Genomic DNA, 16,270 nt, shown 5'->3' with positions numbered 1-16,270 from the left:
ATCAACACGTCTGATCAGGAAACACATTTTCTCTGCAGGTTGAAGGTTTTTCTGTTTTTTGATGAAGAGATTTTACAGTCAAATGTAACATAATGTGATGTAATAACTGCAGCAGTGAGAGGCAGGTACGAAACATCAACATGTTGGGGTGTTTATGGGCTACATGTCATATTATTGATCAGTTAATGTAGGAAACAATCAGCAGATTAATCAATCATATGTGTCAGTACACTGACAGACGATGTATGTGTTTTTAAATTTCACCAATAAAGCAGATTCTGAAAATAATATCTGTTTTCAGCCTCCACTGTTTTTATAATGATCAATATTATAACTTTGAGATTTTTAAAGTGTTTCATTTTAAAACTTTTTAGCCTGGTGTACTTCCTCTCTGTGTCCAGCACAGGGCAACAGAACAGCAGCCATTAGGTAACAACATGAACACCTCAACTTCCTGTTTACATCCAGGAACAACACGAGAAGAGTCTGTGGTGGAAAGTAACAGTACATTTATTGAAGTACTTAAGTACAATTTGGAGGTATTTTAACTTTACTTGTGTACTTCCATGTTCAGCTATTGTCTCCTTCCACTCCACCACATTTATCTGACAGCTTCAGTCACTTTTCACGTGAAGATTTGTCACAGTGGATGAAATAAACTGTTAAAATCCAACGATTTGTTAAAACTTAAACCATCAGTTTGTTTATTTGAAGTCATTTTGTAAAACTGATCTGTGAGCTGCATTAAACTCAGTGAGATACAGGAAGAAGGAAACAAACCCTGAAAGACAGAGCTGCACCTGCACTCTTTAAAGGAGTAATCTCTGGGAATGAAACTACTTTGATTTGTACACTAGTGGACGGTATTGAGTCAATGTAGTTTCCAGCAGTCTGCCTTCAGATTGGTGTTACACTTAACTCTGTCCCCCATCAGTTTACGTGACCAACAGTGTTGATGAGGTTAGTTTGGTTTAGAAGGAGAATCGTAACTATTAACCCAACTAATTGTTCACAGCATGTGACACACAGCAAACATGAGGATACTACTACTACAGGGTAACTCTGGTTAGGAATCATGTCTCCGCTCTGCTTATTAATCAGATGGTTCCTCTGTCTGTACGACTCCATTCGCTTATCTTGCCTGTGTGTGTGTGTGTGTGTGTGTGTGTGTGTGTGTGTGTGTGTGGTCACCTCATCTTCAACATGACACGCAGGTCGCTTTTAATCAAGTAGTCCAGTGACTAAAATAAACAGCTCGGTGTCTCATGACGCTGTGATTGTAATGATTCCCTCTGTGTAGTCGGTGTTTTTAGTATCGGCTCCTGAAGAATACTACCCAGAATTTCTGCCCGATGGGGAAACCTAAAATAAGTGCATAGTACCAGCAGTAGAAGAGAAACTTTTGTTTGTCAAACAGTTTTTCTTTCCGATGGTTTGTTGAATTTTTTTTTATTTAATTTTTTTGGTAGAAAGTGTTGCATCATTTTGGTGGCAGCTCTGGAATAACTTGGAAACGACAGCCAGCACACGAAGCACTGACGGTGTGACAAAATGTCACCTTTAGATAAATGTGGGGACTTCAGTCGATTATCTGACACAAAGGAGCCTTAAAGTTTTTAAAACTGCGAGCAGCGGCTCATTTTCCTCTTGCAGTGCATTCTGGGTTTTACATGCAAGAGTGTCTCTTGTTTTAATTCCTTAAAATGCTTAGAATTTTAATGGAGTCTGGTCGCAGACGGCTCATTACAGAGATTTGTGCCGACTCGGCGTGTCATGTGACGCAGCTAACGGGCGACGTGCAGCCGGCAGAACGACACTCATTTAAAGCAGCTCTTCGTCTTGTGTCTCAGGAACCGGATGGCTCTGCTGCCCAGTCAGGCCTTCTACCTGCTCATCAACAACAGCGGGTTGGCCAGCATGTCGCTCACCATGGCGCAGGTGTACAAAGATCACCAGGACGAGGACGGCTTTCTCTACATGACCTACGCCTCACAGGAGATGTTCGGACACTGATGGCGACCTGCTGCACATTTTAGTCCCCGTTGAAGGCTGCTGGTCTCCACCTGCTGTACATACAAAAATAATGTGTATATATTGTAATATTGTACATGTTGATGGGTGTTTTAATGAAGAATGTTGATCCAATAAATGACATGTTGAAACTATTGGCTGGGTGCAGTCTGATGCTTCTGGACGATCATGTTTGATGTCACAGATGTTAGTAAGATTTGAGTGTCCGTTATGAATGTCATTAAAAATTCAGCCATCATCAGATTTTGTGTGTAAATGCTTCGTCCAGGTCTCACTGGAAAACTCACATTGACCTCTTTTCGATGAACAATACATTTTTTTAAACAAATTTCTTTCATGTCTTTTCCAGCACGACCATCTGTCATGATCTGAACCTTCAGAAAAGTTTCCTCTCCCCATCTTCACTTCTGAGAGACTCTGCCTCTCTGAAATGCTCTTTTATACCCAATAATGTTGTTGATCTGTTGCCAAGTAACCTAATTAGTAGTGAGATGTTCCACCAGGTGTTTTTTTTTTTTTTTTTTTTTTTTTAGCTTTTCACAACTTTTGCAGTCTTTTGTTTACCCTATTCCAAATTGTTTTTATTGTTGCTGCCATCAAACTCAAAATAAGAATAAACAACATGAGAAGAGTCTGTGGTGGAAAGTAACTGAGTACATGTAATGAAGTACTCAAGTACAATTTGGAGGTATTTGTAATTTATTTGAGTACTTACATGTTCAGCTAATGTCTCCTTCCACTCCACCACATTTATCTGACAGCTTCAGTCACTTTTCACGTGAAGATTTGTCACAGTGGATGAAATAAACTGTTAAAATCCAACGATTTGTTCAAACTTAAACCATCAGTTTGTTTATTTGAAGTCATTTTGTAAAACTGATCTGTGAGCTGCAATAAACTCAGTGAGACACAGGAAGGAGGAAACAAACCCTGAAAGACAGAGCTGCACAGGGACTCTTTAAAGGAGTAATCTCTCGGAATGAATCCTTTCATTTGTACACTTGGGGGCGGTATTTAGTCAATGTAGTTTCCAGCAGTCTGATTTCAGATTGGTGTTACACTTAACTCTGTCCCCCATCAGATTACGTGACCAACAGTGTTGATGAGGTTAGTTTGGTTTAGAAGGAGAATCGTAACTATAAACTAGTGATGGTGAGATGAAGCCTCATGAGGCATCGAACCACTTCAGCCAATTGGTTCGAGAAAGGGTTCATTACTCGAAGCTTCGTGTGCACACGAAACCACCTACTGGCCAAGTGTATAATCACAGGCAGCTGTATCTGAACCACACGTGATGCATTGAATTTTTGTGTCTGTTATGGCTGTTGGGAATGACTATGAATTACAAAAATGTATGACTAAATAATTTCTGTACATAAATTATCACATATGTGCATAATAAAATATTTTTTGAATGTATTCTGTGTGTGTAAATTTTCCCAAAATGGTAGTATCATATGATATGGCAGGTTGTGTAATAATGTTTTTCTGTCACTTTAGGAAAATGGCCTGGGCTTAAGCAGGCAGAGGACAGTGAAAGTGTTTGTGGAACTAGGAAGAGGGGACTGAATATGCTTGTGTAACTTGGACAATGATGTACAGGACAGGGGACATTTTATTCATTTTTATTCAGAAATAACAGTTTCTCAACAGTTTTTGGTTTTGTGGATGTCCACATGTCAGAAGTAAGGCTAACAGCAGCCACCTTTTCCACTTTAGCCTTCTCCTTCTCCTTAGCTGACTCATACTTGGCCTCCACCATGGCCTTCAGAGCCTAAAGGAAAAAATATATAGTGCTGAACTGTGAGACACAATAAAGTACTCATTTGTTTCATGCATGCACCCATACATACCTGCCTTGTAGGGAGAACATAATTAGGATCCAGTTTGGACACAAATGCCCTGAATCCAACATCATCCACAATACTGAAGGGCTGTGTGTCCTTCACTATCATGGAGACGAGGGCTTCATCCAGCTCTTGTTTTCTGGTGGCTGGTTAAAAGAGAATAAATACAGTGTCTGTTACCTGTCTTTATTTGCACAATAAACAAAAGTGAACAGGGAAAAATTGTGATGGTGCATTTGTAATATTGTAATGACTTACCTTGGCTGGGTGAAGCTCCAGTTTCCTCCTTGTTCTCATGCAAGGCACGGTAATGCCTTAGCATGGATGAGGTGTTGTTATTGTACCCCAACTCCTTGGAGCACAATAAACACCTCACCTTTGAATAAAATAAGAAACTGTGAAAAATACAGTTCTTGATAAGCAAACCTAATGTGTCTGAAATAGAGTTAGATTTAGCTTACCTTATTAGGAGTTATCAAATCAAAGTGTTCCGACAGGGGAAATCCTCCTCTTCCTATCTGGCTCCATCTTATCACCTATCCTTCTCTCCTCACTCTCCTAAATCTCCAAACTAGCTCTCTCTCTAAACTCTCCAAACTATCCAAACTCTCAACTGACCTCAACTCTCCACCAACAACCCACATTTTGAATGGAGCCTGAGGTGTTTATATTGCTTGTCAAACCTCCCGGCAAAATCTGAACCACTTCCCGAAGTAGTCACGTGGTACAGCCGGGCAGCGAGGCTTCGGACGTCATCATTTTTGGCTCCTCCTCTAAATGAAGCAAGCCTCTACACGCGCTTCGAGGACACGCCCCCTCCATTACTCGACACACGCTTAGAAGCGTCGGCACATCTCGTAACATCACTACTATAAACCCAACTAACTGCTAGTGTGTGTGTGTGTGTGTGTGCGTGTGTGTGTGTGTGTGTGTGTGTGTGGTCACCTCATCTTCAACATGACACACGGGTCGCTTTTAATCATGTAGTCCAGTGACTAAAATAAACAGCTCGGTGTCTCATGACGCTGTGATTGTAATGATTCCCTCTGTGTAGTCGGTGTTTTTAGTACCGGCTCCTGAAGAATACTACCCAGAATTTCTGCCCGATGGGGAAACCTAAAATAAGTGCATAGTACCAGCAGTAGAAGAGAAACTTTTGTTTGTAGAACAGTTTTTCTTTCCGATGGTTTGTTGACTTTTTTTAAAAATTTTTATTTTTTTGTAGAAAGTGTTGCATCATTTTGGTGGCAGCTCTGGAATAACTTGGAAACGACAGCCAGCAGACGAAGCACTGACGGTGTGACAAAATGTCACCTTTAGATAAATGTGGGGACTTCAGTCGATTATCTGACACAAAGGAACGTTAAAGTTTTTAAAACTGCGAGCAGCGGCTCATTTTCCTCTTGCAGTGCATTCTGGGTTTTACATGCAAGAGTGTTTCTTGTTTTAATTCCTTAAAATGCTTCGAATTTTAATGGAGTCTGGTAGCAGACGGATCATTACAGAGATTAGTGCCGACTCGGCGTGTCATGTGACGCAGCTAACGGGCGACGTGCAGCCGGCAGAACGACACTCATTTAAAGCAGCTCTTCGTCTTGTGTCTCAGGAACCGGATGGCTCTGCTGCCCAGTCAGGCCTTCTACCTGCTCACCAACAACAGCGGGTTGGCCAGCATGTCGCTCACCATGGCGCAGGTGTACAAAGATCACCAGGACGAGGACGGCTTCCTCTACATGACCTACGCCTCGCAGGAGATGTTCGGACACTGATGGCGTCCTGCTGCAGATTTTAGTCCCCGTTGAAGGCTGCTGGTCTCCACCTGCTGTACATACAAAAATAATGTGTATATATTGTAATATTGTACATGTTGATGGGCGTTTTAATGAAGAATGTTGATCCAATAAATGACATGTTGAAACAATTGGCTGGGTGCAGTCTGATGCTTCAAGAGGATCATGTTTGATGTCATAGATGTTAATGAGATTTGAGTGTCCGTTATGAATGTTATTAAAAATTCAGCCATCATCAGCATTTTGTGTGTAAACGCTGCGTCCAGGTCTCACTGGAAAACTCACATTGACCTCTTTTCAATGAACAATTAATTTTTTTAAACAAATTTCTTTCACGTCTTTTCGAGCACGACCATCTGTAATGATCTGAAACTTCAGAAAAGTTTCCTCTCCCCATCTTCACTTCTGAGAGACTCTGCCTCTCTGAAATGCTCTTTTTATATCCAATAATGTTGCTGATCTGTTGCCAAGTAACCTAATTAGTAGTGAGATGTTCCACCAGGTGTTGTTGTTTTTTTTTTTTTTTTTAGCTTTACACAACTTTTCCAGTCTTTTATTTATCCTATTCCAATTTTTTTTTAGATGTGTTGCTGCCATCAAACTCAAAATAAGAATATATTTTTCATAAAACAATGAACTTTGAGTTTCAACAGTTATGTTGTCTTTGGTATATTTTCATTTAAATATGAGTGATTTGTAAATCATATTTATTTTTATTACATTTTACACAGCATCCCAACTTTTTGGGAAACAGTGTTGTAACTTTAATAATGTCTGAACCTGAATGAGGAAACACACCCTGACAAACAGCAGTAGAGAGGCGGAGCCAAACTGGAAAAACTAGATTCCAGGTCACTTTAAAGTCAAAGTTAAAGTTAGTCAGAGAGAAGGCAGAGCTGCAGTTGATACGAATCTCTGTGTTTCTATCTGAAGATAAAATAAACTTCATCTGTTCTTCCTCAACACCTGAGTCCAACACTGGTGAGTACAGCTGATCAGATTTACTGTTTCAACAACCAGCATCAACACAAAACTTACAGCTTCATTCAAACAGGAAGTTCAACTCCTTTGATTTCGTACCGACTCCTCATGTCACATTAACTCTGTGAAATTAAGCTGTAGAACAGAAGAAACAATAGAAGAATATTTTTCCTTATAACTCTTTTTAAAATGATGTTTTTCCCTCTTTGACTTTTGTCCTCAGACTGCAGACATGTCTGCTGCCAGCTGTCTTCTCTCTGAGGATCAGTTTCTGTGCTCCATCTGTCTGGATGTGTTCACTGATCCAGTCAGCACACCATGTGGACACAACTTCTGCAAAAACTGCATCACTCAACATTGGACCGTTACCGACAGGTGTCAGTGTCCCATGTGTGAAGAGAAGTTCGACAGCAGACCTCAGCTGAGAGTCAACACGTTGTTCTCTGAGATGGTTGCTCAGTTCAGACATGAAGCTCAACAGAAAGCCAGCAGCAGCAGCTCAGAGCAACAAGCTGCCAAACCAGGAGAAGTTCCCTGTGACGTCTGCACTGGAACCAAACTGAAGGCCCTCAAGTCCTGCCTGGTGTGTCTGACCTCCTACTGTGAGACTCACCTGCAGCTTCATCTGACAACATCCAGCCTGAAAAGACATCAGCTGACAAAGCCTGTGGAGAACCTGGAAGGCAGGATGTGTACGAAGCACCATAAACCTCTGGAGCTGTTCTGTCAGACCGACCAGACATGTGTCTGCATGCTCTGCTCTGTTTTAGATCACAAGACACACGAGTTGGTTCCTCTGAGAGAAGAATCTGAAGGAAAGAAGGCAGAACTGGGGAAGACAGAGGCTGAGATTCAGCAGATGATCCAGAAGAGACGACTGAAGATTGAGGAGCTCAAAGAGTCGGTGAAGACGAGTAAAGCTGCTGCAGACAGAGAGAAAGCAGAAGGTGTTGAGGTGTTCACTGCTCTGAAGGAGGCGGCTGAGAGAGGCCTGAACGAGCTCATGGAGGAGATCCAAGACAAGCAGGAAACAGCAGAGAAACAGGCTGAAGGTTTCATCACAGATCTGCAGCAGGAAATCTCTGAGCTGATGAAGAGGAGCTCTGAGGTGGAGCAGCTCTCACGCTCTGCAGACCACCTCCACCTCCTCCAAAGCTTCTCGTCCCTGACAGCTGCTCCACCCACCGAGAACCGGACAGAGGTCAGCGTCCGTCCACCATCATATGAGGGGACTGTGGTGAGAGCTGTGGTTCAGCTGGAGGAGACGCTCAGGAAAAAGAGGAAGCTGCTGTTTGAGGCCGAGCTGAAGAGACTCCAGCAGTCTGCAGTGGACGTGACTCTGGATCCTGATACAGCACATCCTAAACTCATCCTGTCTGATGACGGGAAACAAGTGAACCATCGTGATGAGAGGAAGAATCTTCCAGACAACCCAGAGAGGTTTTCAAAAACTGTCTCTGTTTTAGGAAAACAGAGTTTCTCTGCAGGCAGATTTTACTTTGAGGTTCAGGTTAAAGGAAAGACTAAATGGGAGTTAGGAGTGGTCAGAGAGTCGATCAACAGGAAGGGAAGAATCACACTGACTCCTCTGAAAGGTTTCTGGACTATATGTCTGAGAAATGGAAATGAATACAAAGCTTGGGCTGACTCTCCAGTCCGTCTGAGTCTTGGGTCTGGTCCTGAGAAGGTGGGGGTGTTTGTGGATTATGAGGAGGGTCTGGTCTCCTTTTATGATGTCGATGCTGCAGCTCTTCTCTACTCCTTTACTGGCTGCTCCTTCACTGACAAACTCCTCCCATACTTCGGTCCCTGTCTTAATGAAGATGGTAAAAACTCTGCACCTCTGATCATCTCTCCTGTCAACCAAACTGCCTGATCTGTTTCATGATGAAGCGTCTCCATCAGTGAACGTACTTATTAAAAAGGTTCTCTGTGATCCGGTCTGTGGGACTGAGGCTGAGGGAAATGTGTCTCCTCTGATGTCCAGTATGTCCCCACTGTTTCCTGTCTGATGTGATGATGCAGCATTAAAAGTCATGATGTCCTGAGCTGGAATGTTTCTGTCAGAGTGTCAGAAAGCTTCAGAGTCACAACATCAACACGTCTGAGCAGGAAACACGTTTTCTCTGCAGGTTGAAGGTTTTTCTGTTTTTTGATGAAGATATTTTACAATCAAATGTAACATAATGTGATGTAATAACTGTAGCAGTGAGAGGCAGGTACGAAACATCAACATGTTGGGGTGTTTATGGGCTACATGTCATATTATTGATCAGTTAATGTAGGAAACAATCAGCAGATTAATCAATCATGAGTGTCAGTACACTGACAGAAGATGTATGTGTTTTTAAATTTGACCAATAAAGCAGATTCTGAAAATAATATTTGTTTTCAGCCTCCACTGTTTTTATAATGATCAATATTAAAATGCTGAGATTGTTAAAGTGTTTTCTTTTAAAACTTTGCAGCCTGGTGTATTTCCTCTCTATGTCCAGTAGAGGGGATCAGAACAGCAGCCATTAGGTAACAACATGAACACCTCAACTTCCTGTTTACATCCAGGAACAACAAGGGAAGAGTCTGAGGAGGAAAGTAACTGAGTACATGTACTGAAGTACTCAAGTACAATTTGGAGGTATTTGTACTTTACTTGAGTACTTCCATGTTCATCTACTGTCTCCTTTCACTCCACCACATTTATCTGACAGCTTCAGTCACTTTTCACGTGAAGATTTGTCACAGTGGATGAAATAAACTGTTAAAATCCAACGATTTGTTCAAACTTAAACCATCAGTTTGTTTATTTGAAGTCATTTTGTAAAACTGATCTGTGAGCTGCAATAAACTCAGTGAGATACAGGAAGGAGGAAACAAACCCTGAAAGACAGAGCTGCACCTGCACTCTTTAAAGGAGTAATCTGTAGGGATGAATCCACTTTGATTTGTACACTAGGGGGCGGTATTGAGTCAATGCAGTTTCCAGCAGTCTGCCTTCAGATTAGTGTTACACTTAACTCTGTCCCCCATCAGATTACGTGGCCAACAGTGTTGATGAGGTTAGTTTGGTTTAGAAGGAGAATCGTAACTATTAACCCAACTAACTGTTCACAGCATGTGACACACAGCAAACATGAGGATACTACTACTACAGGGTAACTCTGGTTAGGAATCATGTCTCCGCTCTGCTTATTGATCAGATGGTTCCAGTGTCTGAAAGACTCCAATCGCTTTTCTTGCGTGTGTGTGTGTGTGTGTGTGTGTGTGTGTGTGTGGTCACCTCATCTTCAACATGACACACGGGTCGCTTTTAATCAAGTAGTCCAGTGACTAAAATAAACAGCTCGGTGTCTCATGACGCTGTGATTGTAATGATTCCCTCTGTGTAGTCGGTGTTTTTAGTACCGGCTCCTGAAGAATACTACCCAGAATTTCTGCCCGATGGGGAAACCTAAAATAAGTGCATAGTACCAGCAGTAGAAGAGAAACTTTTGTTTGTAGAACAGTTTTTCTTTCCGATGGTTTGTTGACTTTTTTTTTAATTTTTTATTTTTTTGTAGAAAGTGTTGCATCATTTTGGTGGCAGCTCTGGAATAACTTGGAAACGACAGCCAGCAGACGAAGCACTGACGGTGTGACAAAATGTCACCTTTAGATAAATGTGGGGACTTCAGTCGATTATCTGACACAAAGGAACGTTAAAGTTTTTAAAACTGCGAGCAGCGGCTCATTTTCTTCTTGCAGTGCATTCTGGGTTTTACATGCAAGAGTGTTTCTTGTTTTAATTCCTTAAAATGCTTAGAATTTTAATGGAGTCTGGTCGCAGACGGCTCATTAGAGATTTGTGCTGACTCGGCGTGTCATGTGACGCAGCTAACGGGCGACGTGCAGCCGGCAGAACGACACTCATTTAAAGCAGCTCTTCGTCTTGTGTCTCAGGAACCGGATGGCTCTGCTGCCCAGTCAGGCCTTCTACCTGCTCATCAACAACAGCGGGTTGGCCAGCATGTCGCTCACCATGGCGCAGGTGTACAAAGATCACCAGGACGAGGACGGCTTCCTCTACATGACCTATGCCTCGCAGGAGATGTTCGGACACTGACGGCGTCCTGCTGCAGATTTTAGTCCCCGTTGAAGGCTGCTGGTCTCCACCTGCTGTACATACAAAAATAACGTGTATATATTGTAATATTGTACATGTTTATGGGTGTTTTAATGAAGAATGTTGATCCAATAAATGACATGTTGAAACTATTGGCTGGGTGCAGTCTGATGCTTCAGGAGGATCATGTTTGATGTCATAGATGTTAATATGATTTGAGTGTCCGTCATGAATGTTATTAAAAATTCAGCCATCATCAGCATTTTGTGTGTAAACGCTGCGTCCAGGTCTCACTGGAAAACTCACATTGACTTATTTTCAAAGAACAATTAATGTTTTTAAACAAATTTCTTTCATGTCTTTTCCAGGACGACCATCTGTCATGATCTGAAACTTCAGAAAAGTTTCCTCTCCCCATCTTCACTTCTGAGAGACTCTGCCTCTCTGAAATGTTCTTTTTATACCCAATAATGTTGCTGATCTGTTGCCAAGTAACCTAATTGAGATGTTCCACCAGGTGTTTTTTTTTTTTTTTTAGCTTTACACAACTTTTCCAGTCTTTTGTTTACCCTATTCCAAATTGTTTTTAGATGTGTTGCTGCCATCAAACTCAAAATAAGAACATATTTTTCTGAAAACAATGAACTTTGAGTTTCAACAGTTATGTTGTCTTTGGTATATTTTCATTTCAATATGAGTTTACATGATTTGTAAATCATCACATTTATTTTATGTCCATTTTACACAGCATCCTAACTTTTTTGAAAACTCGGTTATAACTATATTGATGTCTGAACCTGAATGAGGAAACACACCCTGACAAACAGCAGCAATAAAAAGCGATGCAACGTTGGAAGGACAAGGTTCAAGTTCAGATTACAGTCAAAGTTAAAGTTAGTCAGAGAGAAGACATAGCTGCAGTCAAGACGAATCTCTGTGTTTCTATCTGAAGATAAAATAAACTTCATCTGTTCTTCCTCAACACCTGAGTCCAACACTGGTGAGTACAGCTGATCAGATTTACTGTTTCAACAACCTGCATCAACACAAAACTTAGAGCTTCATTCAAACAGGAAGTTCAACTCCTTTCATTTCGTACCGACTCCTCGTGTCACGTTAACTCTGTGAAGTTCAGCTGTAGAACAGAAGAAACAATAGAAGAATATTTTCCCTCATAACTCTTTTTAAAATGATGTTTTTCCCTCTTTGACTTTTGTCCTCAGACTGCAGACATGTCTGCTGCCAGCTGTCTTCTCTCTGAGGATCAGTTTCTGTGCTCCATCTGTCTGGATGTGTTCACTGATCCAGTCAGCACACCATGTGGACACAACTTCTGCAAAAACTGCATCACTCAACACTGGACCGTTACCGACAGGTGTCAGTGTCCCATGTGTGAAGAGAAGTTCGACACTAGACCTCAGCTGAGAGTCAACACGTTCATCTCTGAGATGGTTGCTCAGTTCAGACATGAAGCTCAACAGAAAACCAGCAGCAGCAGCTCAGAGCAACAAGCTGCCAAACCAGGAGAAGTTCCCTGTGACGTCTGCACTGGAACTAAACTGAAGGCCCTCAAGTCCTGCCTGGTGTGTCTGACCTCCTACTGTGAGACTCACCTGCAACCTCATCTGACAACGTCCAGCCTGAAAAGACATCAGCTGACGGAGCCTGTGGAGAACCTGGAAGGCAGGATGTGTACGAAGCACCATAAACCTCTGGAGCTGTTCTGTCAGACCGACCAGACATGTGTCTGCATGCTCTGCTCTGTTTTAGACCACAAGACACACGAGTTGGTTCCTCTGACCGAAGAATATGAAGGAAAGAAGGCAGAGCTGGGGAAGACAGAGGCTGAGATTCAGCAGATGATCCAGAAGAGACGACTGAAGATTGAGGAGCTCAAAGAGTCGGTGAAGACGAGTAAAGCTGCTGCAGACAGAGAGAAAGCAGAAGGTGTTGAGGTGTTCACTGTTCTGAAGGAGGCGGCTGAGAGAGGCCTGAACGAGCTCATGGAGGAGATCCAAGAGAAGCAGGAAACAATAGAGAAACACGCTGAAGGTTTCATCACAGATCTGCAGCAGGAAATCTCTGAGCTGATGAAGAGGAGCTCTGAGGTGGAGCAGCTCTCACGCTCTGCAGACCACCTCCACCTCCTCCAAAGCTTCTCGTCCATGACAGCTGCTCCACCCACCGAGAACCGGACAGAGGTCAGCGTCCGTCCACCATCATATGAGGGGACTGTGGTGAGAGCTATGGTTCAGCTGGAGGAGATCATCAGGAAAGAAAAGACGAAGCTGCTGTTTGAGGCCGAGCTGAAGAGACTCCAGCAGTCTGCAGTGGACGTGACTCTGGATCCCGATACAGCACATCCTAAACTCATCCTGTCTGATGACGGGAAACAAGTGAACCATCGTGATGTGAGGAAGAATCTTCCAGACAACCCAGAGAGGTTTTCAAAAACTGTCTCTGTTTTAGGAAAACAGAGTTTCTCTGCAGGCAGATTTTACTTTGAGGTTCAGGTTAAAGGAAAGACTAAATGGGAGTTAGGAGTGGTCAGAGAGTCGATCAACAGGAAGGGAGACATCACACTGACTCCTCAGGAAGGTTTCTGGACTATATGTCTGAGAAATGGAAATGAATACAAAGCTTGTGCTGACTCTCCAGTCCGTCTGAGTCTTGGGTCTGGTCCTGAGAAGGTGGGGGTGTTTGTGGATTATGAGGAGGGTCTGGTCTCCTTTTATGATGTCGATGCTGCAGCTCTTATCTACTCCTTTACTGGCTGCTCCTTCACTGACAAACTCCTCCCATACTTCAGTCCCTGTCTTAATGATGGTGGTAAAAACTCTGCACCTCTGATCATCTCTCCTGTCAACCAAACTGCCTGATCTGTTTCATGATGAAGCGTCTCCATCAGTGAACGTACTTATTAAAAAGGTTCTCTGTGATCCAGTCTGTGGGACTGAGGCTGAGGGAAATGTGTCTCCTCTGATGTCCAGTATGTCCCCACTGTTTCCTGTCTGATGTGATGATGCAGCATTAAAAGTCATGATGTCCTGAGCTGGAAAGTTTCTGTCAGAGTGTCAGAAAGCTTCAGAGTCACAACATCAACACGTCTGAGCAGGAAACACATTTTCTCTGCAGGTTGAAGGTTTTTCTGTTTTTTGATGAAGAGATTTTACAATCAAATCTAACATAATGTGATGTAATAACTGCAGCAGTGAGAGGCAGTTATGAAACATCAACATGTTGGGGTGTTTATGGGCTACATGTCATATTATTGATCAGTTAATGTAGGAAACAATCAGCAGATTAATCAATCATGAGTGTCAGTACACTGACAGACGATGTGTGTGTTTTTAAATTTGACCAATAAAGCAGATTCTGAAAATAATATCTGTTTTCAGCCTCCACTGTTTTTATAATGATCAATATTATAACATTGAGATTGTTAACGTGTTTTCTTTTAAAACTTTTTAGCATGGTGTATTTCCACTCTACGTCCAGTAGAGGGCAACAGAACAGCAGCCATTAGGGAACAACATGAACACCTCAACTTCCTGTTTAAATCCAGGAACAACATGAGAAGAGTCTGTGGTGGAAAGTAACTGAGTACATGTAATGAAGTACTCAAGTACAATTTGGAGGTATTTGTAATTTATTTGAGTACTTACATGTTCAGCTACTGTCTCCTTCCACTCCACCACATTTATCTGACAGCTTCAGTCACTTTTCACGCGAAGATTTGTCACAGTGGATGAAATAAACTGTTAAAATCCAACGATTTGTTAAAACTTAAACCATCAGTTTGTTTATTTGAAGTCATTTTGTAAAACTGATCTGTGAGCTGCAATAAAGTCTGTGAGATACAGGAAGGAGGAAACAAACCCTGAAAGACAGAGCTGCACTGGCACTCTTTAAAAAAAAGTAATCTGCGGGAATGAAACCACTTTGATATATACACTAGGGGGCGGTATTGAGTCAATGTAGCTTCCAGCAGTCTGCCTTCAGATTGGTGTTGCACTTAACTCTGTCCCCCATCAGATTACGTGACCAACAGTGTTGATGAGGTTAGTTTGGTTTAGAAGGAGAATCGTAACTATTAACCCAACTAACTGTTAGTGTGTGTGTGTGTGGTCACCTCATCTTCAACATGACACACGGTTCGCTTTTAATCAAGTAGTCCAGTGACTAAAATAAACAGCTCGGTGTCTCATGACGCTGTGATTGTAATGATTCCCTCTGTGTAGTCGTTGTTTTTAGTACCGGCTCCTGAAGAATACTACCCAGAATTTTTGCCCGATGGGGAAACCTAAAATAAGTGCATAGTACCAGCAGTAGAAGAGAAACTTTTGTTTGTCAAACAGTTTTTCTTTCCGATGGTTTGTTGACTTTTTTTTTTTTAATTTTTTGTAGAAAGTGTTGCATCATTTTGGTGGCAGCTCTGGAATAACTTGGAAACGACAGCCAGCAGACGAAGCACTGATGGTGTGACAAAATGTCACCTTTAGATAAATGTGGGGACTTCAGTCGATTATCTGACACAAAGGAACTTTAAAGTTTTTAAAACTGCGAGCAGCGGCTCATTTTCCTCTTGCAGTGCATTCTGGGTTTTACATGCAAGAGTGTTTCTTGTTTTAATTCCTTAAAATGCTTAGAATTTTAATGGAGTCTGGTAGCAGACGGATCATTACAGAGATTTCTGCCGACTCGGCGTGTCATGTGACGCAGCTAACGGGCGACGTGCAGCCGGCAGAACGACACTCATTTAAAGCAGCTCTTCGTCTTGTGTCTCAGGAACCGGATGGCTCTGCTGCCCAGTCAGGCCTTCTACCTGCTCATCAACAACAGCGGGTTGGCCAGCATGTCGCTCACCATGGCGCAGGTGTACAAAGATCACCAGGACGAGGACGGCTTCCTGAACATGACCTTTGTCTCGCAGGAGATGTTCGGACACCGACGGCGTCCTGCTGCAGATTTTAGTCCCCGTTGAAGGCTGCTGGTCTCCACCTGCTGTACTTTCAAAAATAAAGTGTATATATTGTAATATTGTACATGTTGATGGGTGTTTTAATGACGAATGTTGATCCAATAAATGACATTTTGAAAATATTGGCTGGGTGCAGTCTGATGCTTCAGGAGGATCATGTTTGATGTCATAGATGTTAATATGATTTGAGTGTCCGTTATGAATGTTATTAAAAATTCAGCCATCATCAGCATTTTGTGTGTAAACGCTGCGTCCAGGTCTCACTGGAAAACTCACATTGACTTCTTTTCAATGAACAATTAATTTTTTTAAACAAATTTCTTTTATGTCTTTTCCAGGACGACCATCTGTCATGATCTGAAACTTCAGAAAAGTTTCCTCTCCCCATCTTCACTTCTGAGAGACTCCGCCTCTCTGAAATGCTCTTTTTATATCCAATAATGTTGCTGATCTGTTGCCAGGTAACCTAATTAGTAGTGAGATGTTCCACCAGGTGTTGTTTTTTTTTTTTTTAGCTTTTCACAAATTTTCCAGTCTTTTG

At 42.2% G+C, this 16,270-nt stretch overlaps 2 protein-coding genes across 5 annotated transcripts; both read left to right on the top strand.

Moving 5' to 3' along the window:
• Positions 1–6,834: 6,834 nt before the first annotated feature.
• Positions 6,835–8,980, top strand: LOC138209046 (E3 ubiquitin-protein ligase TRIM21-like). Of its 4 annotated transcripts, XM_069167387.1 has the most exons (3): positions 6,835–7,108; positions 7,145–7,439; positions 7,473–8,980. In XM_069167387.1, the coding sequence occupies exons 1-3, from the start codon at positions 6,882–6,884 to the stop codon at positions 8,523–8,525; spliced, it is 1,575 nt and encodes a 524-aa protein (XP_069023488.1). In that variant the 5' UTR covers positions 6,835–6,881; the 3' UTR covers positions 8,526–8,980. The 4 variants fall into 4 exon arrangements, with proteins under 4 accessions (XP_069023488.1, XP_069023486.1, XP_069023487.1 ...); XM_069167385.1 differs by having other exon boundaries at positions 7,145–8,980; XM_069167386.1 differs by having other exon boundaries at positions 6,835–7,568; positions 7,635–8,980.
• A 2,953-nt stretch (positions 8,981–11,933) lies between these two features.
• Positions 11,934–13,627, top strand: LOC138209045 (E3 ubiquitin-protein ligase TRIM21-like). Its single transcript, XM_069167383.1, has one exon. The coding sequence runs from the start codon at positions 11,981–11,983 to the stop codon at positions 13,625–13,627; it is 1,647 nt and encodes a 548-aa protein (XP_069023484.1). The 5' UTR covers positions 11,934–11,980.
• Positions 13,628–16,270: the final 2,643 nt, after the last annotated feature.

Source organism: Embiotoca jacksoni, unplaced genomic scaffold (genome assembly GCF_022577435.1).
Source record: "Embiotoca jacksoni isolate LCO1_2020_lvr unplaced genomic scaffold, fEmbJac1.0.p SCAF_4, whole genome shotgun sequence".
Classification (NCBI taxonomy): domain Eukaryota; kingdom Metazoa; phylum Chordata; class Actinopteri; family Embiotocidae; genus Embiotoca; species Embiotoca jacksoni.
The sequence above is the reverse complement of the archived record's forward strand: the minus strand, read 5'-3'. Positions and strand labels throughout refer to the sequence as shown.

What these genes read in the sequence shown, in the direction of transcription:
- LOC138209046 (XM_069167384.1), top strand. Translation starts at nt 6,882, where the DNA reads ATGTCTGCTGCCAGCTGTCTTCTCTCTGAGGATCAGTTTCTGTGCTCC.
- LOC138209045 (XM_069167383.1), top strand. Translation starts at nt 11,981, where the DNA reads ATGTCTGCTGCCAGCTGTCTTCTCTCTGAGGATCAGTTTCTGTGCTCC.